The 11933-nt window shown below is 43.7% G+C and overlaps 1 protein-coding gene across 3 annotated transcripts in view; it reads left to right on the top strand.

Moving 5' to 3' along the window:
* The first annotated feature begins 265 nt into the window (after window positions 1-265).
* AstA-R1 (allatostatin A receptor 1) overlaps window positions 266-11933 on the top strand; it is a 46572-nt gene continuing 34904 nt past the window's right edge. For 2 of the 3 annotated variants that reach the window (XM_031981897.2, XM_076373714.1), the window contains exons 1-4: window positions 266-1595; window positions 5451-6199; window positions 8484-8613; window positions 11359-11619. In XM_031981897.2, coding sequence (XP_031837757.1) covers window positions 5781-6199; window positions 8484-8613; window positions 11359-11619 — 810 coding nt within the window. In that variant the 5' untranslated portion in view covers window positions 266-1595; window positions 5451-5780. Of the gene's footprint in view, window positions 1596-4038; window positions 4309-5450; window positions 6200-8483; window positions 8614-11358; window positions 11620-11933 lie in introns of those variants that run through there. The other variant, XM_076373715.1, reaches the window with a different exon arrangement.

The following is an 11933-nucleotide window of genomic DNA, read 5'->3' as shown; positions in this document are numbered from 1 at the left end:
ATAAACCCACCGAGTACGAAGGAAAAAATTTCCTAGCACACTATCCCATGTTCAACAATGTGTTACAGGGAACTGTTCGACTGTGCGATGGTATAAACGGTTCCTACTCCACCGATCGAGCGAGCCAGATCGATAAACTTGATGAGCGCACGTGAAGGGTGATAGATGCCAGCCGCACCCTCTCGCCACGACGAATCCGGCAACCCTATTTCGGGGAAACTCGCGGGCGAGATTTCTTCGTCTCTGTTTCTGCGGTCCGCACAGTCGCGCCGCATCCACCGCCGGTCGCGTACCTTGCTCTCGCGGTCTCCGGCTACGCTTCGTCCACGCCATACCTGTTACGAGTAGAAAGTTCCTCGGACCGGTGGTCGAGACACGATGGAAACACGTGGAAAGATATCTCGCGCGAACGCGACGGCGACGTGATCGAATTAGAGTCAAAATCCAAATAACCAATCGACAGAAACATTGATTCCTCGAAGAGATCCTCCGCAACGATTACCAATGAGATTCTAGATCGGTTCCGGTGACATGTGGCCCCTTTCCAACGAACAACGCACGCTCGAGAGCGGCGCAGTCGACGAATGAACCGCAATTAATCCGTTCCCGATCGAGCACGTGTATCCTGGCGCGACGAGGTTTCTAATTTTCTAAATGAAAATTCGTTCGCAGCATGATGCTCTCGCATTCTAACGTTCGCTTAGAATCCCTTCCTTGAGTTCACGAGAGGAAAGTGTGATCTTTCGTTTGAATTTTATCCAGTGACTCCCGAACTTGAAGAACAAATCCTCCCGCGGCCGATCGCGATCGTTTCGCCAACGCCGAGCAATCCCGTCCGAGTAGCACGGCACGCATTCGGGGATCATTAATAGCCACTTCGCGAGAGCGTGCGAGGAAAGTTATCGGGAAGTTCGCGCGGAAGGGTATGACGTTGAGGCGCGGGAGAGTGATGACGATGGTGCGCGAGGTGCGAGAGTATCGTAACAATTTCTCGCCGTTCCGCGGAGGATATTTCTCGTGCCTGCGAATCCAACGCTAACCAGCCTGCCACTTGAGCAACGCATTCGGAACGCGAGCTGCCCGAATACGTTTCACTCGTTAAACGGAAAGTTGTAAATCCTCTGAAGAACGGTTGAAATAAATATCAAGCGACGAGAAGCAAGGGCTCTTAAATTGAGACCTTTCGCGTTCACGTTAATCCGCGCTCGCGAGAAACCGTGTAATTAATCAGCGGGTGCCAACCAATTAACGAAACCGTGGCCTGTACACCTGGAGGAGCGTGGCCGACGATGGGAAATCGGGTCGGAGTGAGCGACGCTGTGAAAGGGTGCATCGGTTTGTTGTGAGAGACAGGAAAAAGAGGATAGTCTGGATGAACGTCCCCGCTAGTTCGTGATGCCGTTGGAAGAGCGGGATACTCGTCGGGCAGTTGTCGGTCGGAGGTGCACCGAGTCTCGAAGCAATTAGCAGCGACCGCGCCGGCAATCATGAATCGATCTATCTGCATCAGTTACGCCTTATCGGCTTTAATCCGCTAAAAGGAAGGGCCGGGGATCGTTAAAGCCCCTCGATATCGGCACAGGAGGGCCCCGAAGGTAATTAAGCGAGGATCGTTGTAATATAAATGTCGTTCGCGAACGGGCCGGAATCATTATCCGGCGACACCCGGCTGCTCACGTGTCCGCCGGTTACATCTATTCGATCTTTTGAACCGCGGAACCGTCTCGCCGCATCTCTCCGTTCGCGGAATAAAAAGAATGAGGAACGAGGAAAGGATCCTGTGTTAATGAATTCAGCGGAAACCAGTCCTCGCAACCCTTCTTCTTTCACGAGGAACGCGACAATAAGAGGGACGAGCCGTGAAAATGATTCAGGGGAAAACTGGCGCGAGGAGATTAATTACGCGAAAATAATCGAGCGTATGAAAAGGGGGATGTTCTTTGCGCTGGAGCGTGGAGGGTGTGTTCGCGCGGACACGCTTTCACCAGCTTCTGAAATATTGACGGGGATGGAACGGTTTTGTAGATTGATAAGCGAGATTTTCTAGGGGATTTCTGCGCCGTTTGGGGTCTCGATGACGGGGATAATTTGACGGTGATTAACATAAATGTAGGGATTATTATATAGTAGAGTTACGATTTCATTTATTTTTGAACAGAAATATGTATTAACCCTTTGCACTCCGAAATTTTTCACTAGAAATATTTCAACATTTTCACGTGAATTGACGGACAAAGCTATTTTATGTCAATATTTCTCAGATAAATGTTGTTAATATTTAACGTTTGAGTTACTGACTATCACATGTTTCAAATTCGATTATTTTGTACAGAATATCTTTTGATTGTTCCAAAGGAAAAACCTCGCTTCATTTTGTATAAAGGACGTGATTTTCAGTAACATAAACGTTAATCCGGTAACACGCATTCAAAGTCAGCCGCCCGGGAAGTGTTAATTACGAGTAAGAAAAGTGTCACGGAAAATCACAGCGCGACGAAATCGTCGAGGACTTTTTGCCAACTATTTTCTAGCGCAGCGAAATAGACGCAATTGATTTAAAAGTCCCGGTGACAGCGAAATGAGAGAATTTCGTGGTCACCGCGTCCGTTTCGAGTCCGAGCAAGATCCGTGTGACGTATCGGAAAAAGTTTGACGATATTTACCGAGGCCTCGGTTATCGAAATTCTATTTTTCCCTCTGAAACCAGTCATTTAGTTTTTTTCACCACGGTTCACTGTAAAAAGTTGTTGTCGCTCGCAGTATGCTCATACGGCGATATAAGTGTCCTGTTTTTTTAGTCGACGCATTGTTGACCGTTTACAAGTGTACGCGTGTTTGTTCGTGCATCAGCCTCAGCGATCGTCCAAGTATTGGAGAATAATAAAAATAGTAATCGGAACGCATTAGTTAAACGATCAATGCATCGAGTATATCATCGTACTTCGAACAACGTTTCATCCTGTTCTGCACAATGGAACATTGTTAACGCTGACAACACTAGGAATACTTCATTTGTAAAGATACCATTCAAGGTATTAGCGATCGGTAAATTTCAAAGAAATTACAGAATTCTTTAAAAGTCGAAGAATTAACCTTTGAATCACAGGAAACTTTCGAAACACCGATACACATGTAATATTAACCCTTAGCACTCCAGGTTGTTTTGTAATCTATCAGCAACTGCAACTAATTTTTATAGTATTCCTAGCGAAAATAAATAATTTTAGGGTAGTTTCTTTAAGATTCGTTGAAATATTTAATATTATAACTGGTGCAATATTGGAGCCTACAGAGTTCAAAGGGTTAACACTAGAACTACAAAGCATTTAATACGATTAATATGCAATTCCTATAAAAATTATAACAATAGATTATTTTCAGTTTCTTTGAATATTCATCGTAGTACTCGAGTGAAACTATTCATTTCCAAAATCATTTCGGATATTCAATACTTCGAAGATATCAATAATAGCTAAACAAAAAAATTGAAACCAGTCATTTTGAGTGTTTCAGTAGTTCTGGTGTTAATTTATATTCTCGTTGGTTTCAAAGAATATCGTCTCTCATCGGAAAGCGTTGAACATTTCAATCGGAGAGCTTTCGAGTATTGCGAAGGGTTAATAGCCGTGACAATTGCTTTTCATGGGACTTACGGGTTGCATCACGATTTATTAGAGCTTCCATTACGAGCCCTGCGACTCTGAATAGCGCTTCGTTTAACACTCCGTCGTAGCTAGTTCTTTTCCGTTGTTACGTGTTGCATACGAAGCGAACTTCACCACAGAGATTTTTCGATCCTCCGGGAAGTTCGCTTCCTTGGTCGCAACAACCAGAAGGAACGATCGTATGCGGTTCGAATCGAGTTTATATTATTTATATTTGCTTAAGCAGGAATGAGGTCTAAATGGAGCGCTCTTTTAACGGAGTCACAGAAGTGAGTCGCACGTGCTCTTAACGTGACCTGAATTTCGATAAACCGCCGCGGCCAGTCAAACACCACCCGAAACGGGTCAGTCTCTGTGTTTTTCCCTTTCAATTTTAATTGATAGAGTTACCGTTCACGCGGGACCAAGAATTTTTGGACCGTTATGTTATGCAAATGCTCGGTTGGCTTGAAACGCGTGAAAATTTTCCCCGGGAATTGTTGCATCGTGGATTTTCGTGTCTCTGCGGCTTTATGGAAACCTTCGGAATTCAGTGGACGAGGAATCGCAGAGAAATTTCACACGGCCTTTACAATTTTCAGACGACAAAGGACTATTTAAAATGAAAACATTTGTACTCGACGAAATATGCGTGATATTAAAGGTAGGAGGTGTTTGAATATTCGGATTTCTATGCGATAATATACGTCACTTTTGAGAGTGCGACGTTCCCATTTAGCATAAGAAAGGGCGGTCGCCGTTCTATGCATTCCGTTACACGGCTGTGTGGGCTTTCTATTCTTATTGTAGCTATATATACGCATATTGTCCCCGATGAGATATTTCTTGTGTCACGAAGATTCTAATGTCGGAAGAGCCGACCTTCATTTGATTTATCTGTGCGAATTATTAAAGGACGTTCGTTTGATTCTGTAGATTAATGTACTTAGAAAGACACGTGATTGGGACAGGAAGTCTTAAATAATACGACTCTGATGTAACAGACAGTGATTTGATTAGGAGGAACTTAGAGCCCAGATGTGTTGACGGCGCGAAATGAAACATCACGCCTAAATAATAGTAGAATTATTTTATTCCGAGTTCCTTAATTATCTCTATTTCTCAATTGCTGAAAGAACACAATGTTTGCCCAGCATTTATTCGTTCATATGAAATTTGGTCTCCAATGAGTTTCATCTCATCTTTAATCAAGATACGCAAGCTTGATTTTAATTAATTAAAGAGCAAGACAGAAGTCGACTTCTCGTTTGTACATTAACCGTACGAATTCTTGTTCCATTTGGGGATTCCTTTTTAATTAAACGACGCGACGTAATTTTGTTTCCCAAAGTAACAGTATTAATTGGACCGTTAATTGGTGGAGTGTACACAATGTCAGTGCATTGTGTCCGTCCAATTATCGCCGTTAATTAAAAAATGTCTTAGAAACCGCGTCTCGGCGGTCGACCAAATTTCTAATTAAATGTCACCGCGAAAATACCTTTGTTGGGCGAAATTGAATTACTACACCGCGAATGATTATTTATCCAACGAACGAGATCAGATATCTCACAGCGCACTTAATTGCGAATAACATAAACTCTAATTAGCCAGTACAAAGAACGCCAGTCACTTGAACAGCGCGGGAGAACCAGAATTCATTTCGAAAAACCGTCAGAAATCTCCATTCCCTGAAACATACTTTCCGACGGATTCCAATTAAAACGACTATTAAGAAATAAGGTGGTCGCGGAAGGGTTGAAATTAATGGAATAACAAAGCGAAAATTTATTAACAATGTTGCAGCCGCTGAGAACATGCTGGACGAGCTCGCGAGATACTCGTAAAAGCGTGATGACGAAGACATCGCAAATTGCAACGCGAATCCAGTTATTAAAATAACTGGAACGAGCAAGAGGTCTGGAAATAACTCAATTAAAGGGAAACATGGTGTAGTCGGGGTTCCGGAAGCGACTGGAGTGTCAGGCACGAGAACACCTACCTTCAGCGGGGAACGAAAAGAAGAGGAGAAGTCCCTAGAAATGTGCTCGTGGAACTGATCGAAATCGGATCGGTCTCCAGTCAGTTTCGCCCGGTGTTCGCCGTTGATCTCGCGATTAAGCTGTGATAACCACGATGTTGGAAGAGATGGAGATCGGCTGGGACAGTATCCTGATGAACTCGTCGGACACCGGGTATCCGATGAGCAACCACACCGTCGATTACAGCTTCGACCGGCAAAGGGTGCAGAGGATCGTCGCGGTCGTGGTCCCGTTGTTCTTCGGGATGATCGGTATATTGGGTTTCGTCGGCAACTGTCTAGTGGTAATCGTCGTCGCGGCGAATCCGGGAATGAGGTCGACCACGAACATTCTGATCATCAATCTTGCCGTGGCCGATCTGCTGTTCGTCATTTTCTGTATACCGTTCACCGCGACCGATTTCGTGCTGCCGTTCTGGCCGTTCGGCAACGTCTGGTGCAAGATCGTGCAGTACCTCATCATCGTCACCGCGTACGCCAGCGTGTATACTTTGGTCCTCATGAGTCTGGACAGGTGAGTCGATGATCGTTCATTTCGTTTTCATCTTTGGATTGCTTTCGATTGCTGGAAGTTTGAATGCTCGGCGTTTCTTTGAGTAACAATAATTATCTCTTTACGATTCTATTGTGTTCTACCTTGTTACTTGGTTTATTATTCTTAGTTCTTCGTTCGACGTTCGATTAAATCGAGAATCGAATTTTTCGCAGCTTTTCACAGAAGAGATTGTAATATTAACCCTTTACACTCGGAAGCTTTTTACTAGAAACATTCGACACTTTCCTATGAGACGTAGATGACATTTGAAACGAACTAATGAGAAAACATACGTAAATTAAGAAACAAAGCTATTTTATATAGATATTTCACATATTGGTGAATTATACGAAACTTAATATGATATATGACACTTCGTAATTTTGCAAATCAAATCAAGTGGTGACTGAGAGTCACCTCTCCAGTCCAAAGGGTTAAGTTTTGCTTCTTACTCTCATCTCCCTGGAACAATTGAATATTTCAACCCCTTGCGTCTAATCGACACTATAAAATCACTCGAGGCATCGAGAGTATCGCAACGATATCATTGAATGTTTATCACAATTATTGCAGCATCGACTATAAACGATATCGAGCAGAATCGCATAAAGTTCGCGGCGAGCACATAAACAAACGAAGTGGTTGCTCGAGGAGATCGGTTGATCGCCGGCAATATTATCGAGCATGCACGCGGGAATACCTTCGTATAATAAAACTCGATCCTCTAACGTAACACGTGGCGGTGTAACCCATTCCCACGTCGTAAATATCAGCAGTATTTCCGGTTACATTTCCGCAGGTACCGCATGGCGCGTTCCCCGGCGCCCGCTGCGGAATCACGTGCCGCGCCTGTAAATGTCATACGTGCGAAAGGGATCTTGACTCCGCCCCGAAACATCTGATACGCTCATTTTCTATTACGTTTCAAAATTTCCTCGATGTCGGCGATCTTCCCCGTTCCCCTCTTTTCGATTTTATTGCATCTCCACGGCGATCGTTGAGACAGCGTTTCCGGCCGAATTGCGGCCAACCTAAATTTCGGGGACCAGCAGTTTCCGTTCGGTTCATCGTTTTTTCTTTTCTTCCCGTTTGTTATTTAACCTCGTATTCTATCCTCCGCGTGATCGGCATTTCACATTTCTCCTTTGGATGTAGATCGTAGTCATTCAAATTGCACTGGTGCATATAACGGTGATTTTCATATGAACTCATTGAATGAATTATATTTTCTTTAACGCCAGTTCGTCGGGAGTATGTTCTTTAAGACTTTACACTCGAGAGGTGACTCTCAGTCGCCAACTGACTTAACATAGAAAAATTATTGAGTTAGACATTTAATATTAAACTTTGTACAACCCATCGACATGTGAAATATTAAAATAAAACAGTCTCTTTCTTTAATTTATGTACGATTTCTCGTTAAGTCAGTTTGAAAGAATGTCGTCGCTTGTTTCTAATGAGAAACTTTTGGAGTGCAAAGGGTTAATAAATTTAGCGACGGTACGTTACTTTCGAAGTAACGCGATGAATCATTGTAATAAATTATATTTTGTTTGGCCAAAATGGCTGATATGCTGATTCGTTGGAATAAATGAAATTTTCTTCGACGGAAATTATATATTTCATGCCAGACAACACGAATGTTTTGTTTACGCGACAGATAAACGAAAATGTTGATAATTCACGACGGGAAGGGCAGCCTCGCGTATCGGATGCGCGTATTAGGAGCGTGGCGCGTTTAAAACCTTGTTTTGACAGGGAACGAGAAATCGTACGTATCAGCGTTATCCTCGATATAGGCGGCGTGTCATGAGCTTGCAATTAACAACTAGGTTAATCGTGAGTTCTCGGTAACCTGCATAATTCAATCTGTTGGCTTTTATCCAACTCGATTACCATGAATGATTGTCCATTCATTTTGTCATGGTATATGACACGTAAAACATTCCCGAAGTAAACACATTCGTTACGGGCGACTCGCACAATGTACCCCGTCGTATCTAAAAATAACGAGATCGATGAAACACAATTTCGTGGAGAGTTGAATTAGAAAGACCCGGCGCAAAAAATATTGCAGCAAAAAACTTGAGTTGTCAGTTTGCTTTATTGTTTCGCGCGAGAACATGGCAATCGAAATGTTCGATCTCGCGTTCCATGAAATTATTTTTCGTGTTTCCCAATTTTATCGTTCCACGTTGTTTTTTACTGCTTGGATGCTTTGTTGTACAATTAATTAACAAAGAATGCGTTTGAATTGTTACAGGTACTTGGCAGTGGTTCATCCGGTCACGTCGATGTCATGGCGAACCGAAAATCGCACGATCCTCGCGATTTGCACCGCGTGGGCGATCATCTTTGCGATTTCTACCCCTGCCCTCGTTATTCACGGCGAGGTGAGTCATCCAGAAGTGCTCGATCGCACAGTATTCCCTTTATAATCGCCTCCCATCATATTCACGAGTGAGCGCCGCTGATGATAGGCTCAAAGAATTCGCATAATTAAGAAATTCCCGCGGAGAAAATTTCTTTAATAGCCGAGGAAATCGAACACTCGACCAGCAACTCGTTATTTCTCGGATTACTATTCTCAATTTTGATTACCATCTTTATAAGAGACTTCCCACTAGTAAATTAATAATAATTCTATATAATTCTACAATTCTCTTCCCTTCTATTAACCCTTTGCGAACGAAGATTCTTCGAAACATACAAAACCTTCAACATATTAAGCTAAATTATATATCAATCGCTTAATTAGTAGAAAAAAAGAAAACTACGTGCTGATCTCTTGCTGTTCGACTAATTAGATCATTTTTTCACGACTCAGTTTTCCAAACCTGAGCATTTCATCTCATCGAAATGACATCCGTCTGCAAAGGGTTAAATCATTAGTCTCAGTCATTCCTCCATAATTTCCACAGTAATTTCTTGAAAGAAACTAGTGAAAAATTCGCAACCAAATTTTCCAAAAACAAAACATAATTCTCGTCCGACATCTCGAAGCATCGGTTACCATTCCACACGACAAAAGACTCGAAAAGCAACTCTCTCGAACGATCTTCCAACGTTAATCGATCGGTAGTTCAATGAAATCACTCTGTTATCACTATCCCCTCTGTTATCCGATCGTCGAATTTCCGAGGCAGTACTTCCGCCGCGGGCATTTCCCGGGGTTGTTTTACGCGCGGTCTGATTCGGTTTGCCCCGGCGTGTCACGCGGAACGCGAAAATTCCGGTGTCCGGCGTTGCGCGCGGCTCTCTTTTGATTGACTCCTTCAATCCGGTTACTCGTTATGACGGATCGCGTTGATGCCGAGCGGATTTCGATACTGTAAAATGGTTCAATAGACCGAAAAGCGCGCGCGCCATTCGAAATTCTGCTTGTTCTTTGAGCTGTGCGCGCAGGTGAAAAAGGGCGGCATGGAACGCGCGGAAAAAGGAACCGGTGGCTGTAATGAAAACCGGGAATTGCAAATGGACGCTGCTCGTTTCCTCTCCGTCTCCCTTTCGCTCTCCGTCGGTTCGCTATGGCGAGCCGAGAGAGGAACAGAGAGGAAGAGAGAAAGAGAGAAAGATCGAGATGACGAGGATCAATTATTCGGCGCTTCGTTCTAATTAATACATTCCAGATGCCCGTTGGCCAGTTGATATAAAACTAGTTTAAATTGGAATCGATGGCCGGAAGATCTCGCGGATACCATCCATCCATCCGTGTAATTACCCAATGAGCGTTCCCGGCAGTAATTACCTTCGAACGCGACGAACAAAGTCAGCGGAGAAACTGAAATCGTTGCCGGGGTCTCTGGAACACGTGCCGCGAAGCCCTGTAAATGTGAAACTGATGCGTCCTAATGGCTCTTCCCACGGTTGCAGGGTGTCGAGATTCGGAACGCTTTTACAACTTGATAAATTGTTTTTCTTTCGCCCCGTCCCGCGCCGGAACTCATTTTTGTTCTCGCCGGTTCGCGCACGGCCGAACAGTGCTGCGGTCTTTTAACGTTGATGATGATTGACGTTTAATGCTCCCCGGCATTCTGTTGCTTCCCGATTGATTCTGCGGTGTATCTCTCCTTTGGCATACTGTGCATTATTTGAATTTCATTGTTCGTGTTCTACGTTTTAAAATTTCATCAGTGAAATTTGAAATGTGAAATTTTAAATTTCAAATTTTATATGCGTGCATTATCATTTCATATCGTCGACTGTTTGTCAACTTCGCTTTATGACTGATGCACTGATGACAACTCTCCGTTCCCCGCGTCGATTGTCACCCTTTGATTAGCATACTGATAATTAATGTCCATTTTGCGGGAATTGATCCGGACACATTTGGTTATGTGCGGTTGACAGTAACGTGACAAATGCGACCGTTCAAACAGCGCAGCTCTCGTGCGTTTTCTGCGAATATCGTCGAGCTCTCCCCGAACACAATGCATATTATTTTGCTTTATACGATTTCACGAAACTCATTTAAGTGAGATAGTATGCGCAACGAGCCTCTACTCGATCCCAATTGTTCATTGCTATAGCCACGGTACGCAGATTTTAGTCTTTTGTCTCTAGCGTGGGGTGCCGAATAATTGAGGGTTTCTATTTAATTTCATTCGATCAATCCTATAATAACATATCATCACGACGACCATTATATTCTTAATTGAACAAATCAATAACGTGGAAGTCAATTACTCACGTGTCCCCGACATAAACATAATTTTCTCATCAATATCACAGCCAATAAGGTTTCGAAAACTGGAAACCTGTTCGAATGGTGACATAAATCACAAACTCCAATCATAATCACTCGAATAAAAAAGAAACATTTTCATCAAGAAACATATTTATCAATAACAACTATCGTCTCTTATAAAAATTATCTACCCTCTAAACTCGTATGTAACAAGTGTCTATCGATTAAACAGAAAAAAAGGAAATCTGCGCCGAAATAATTGCGCAGGTCGTCCGGCATTTGGAAACTCGCTCACGTCCTTTCGCGAAGAATGTTTTCCCGTCGCGAGCGAATTCGATCACGCATCGTCATACAGTGCACACACGAGCGCGCGCTATGTGTCTGTCCGTCCTTCCATGCGTCGCGCCCAAGGACTAGCCCTTTATATATGCAGATTCCGCTTTAATTTCAGGACATGAACGTCTCATCGTCGCAGAACCTGACGGCCTGTCGAATCCTGCCGGACTACGACTGGCCGTTCTTCCAAATATCGTTTTTCCTGACGAGCTACCTGCTGCCACTGATGCTGATATGCTTTTTTTACATTTACATGCTCGTCAGGCTCTGGCGTCGGTCCCGCGTCAGCGCCGAGAGCCGGCGCGGCAGAAGACGCGTCACGAGGCTGGTGTTCGTGGTCGTCGGCGTTTTTGCGTTTTGTTGGTGCCCCATTCAGGTTAGCATACACGTTCCTACTTGTCCGGCATGCCGCGCGCGTGATAAGCGGCGAGTTTTCGCGAATTTTTCATATTCTTTGCGAGACATTCTGCTGATTCCCGTTAGGGGATGAGTAATGGCAGAGCTGATAGCGACGCCATATTTTAAACGCGACTGCGTGTTTTATTATTTTTGGAGTTTCATCAGTTACTCTGCATAGTGCTTACCACGTGGTTTCCTCTAGAATATTTTCGCTGTTAATTTTATTGCTTCAAACCCGTACAATAATATCGCAATTTAGCCCTTTGCACTCAGAAGTATTTCATTAGAAAT

This window comes from Nomia melanderi, chromosome 14 (assembly GCF_051020985.1).
Source record: "Nomia melanderi isolate GNS246 chromosome 14, iyNomMela1, whole genome shotgun sequence".
Taxonomy (NCBI): domain Eukaryota; kingdom Metazoa; phylum Arthropoda; class Insecta; order Hymenoptera; family Halictidae; genus Nomia; species Nomia melanderi.
The sequence above is the reverse complement of the archived record's forward strand: the minus strand, read 5'-3'. Positions and strand labels throughout refer to the sequence as shown.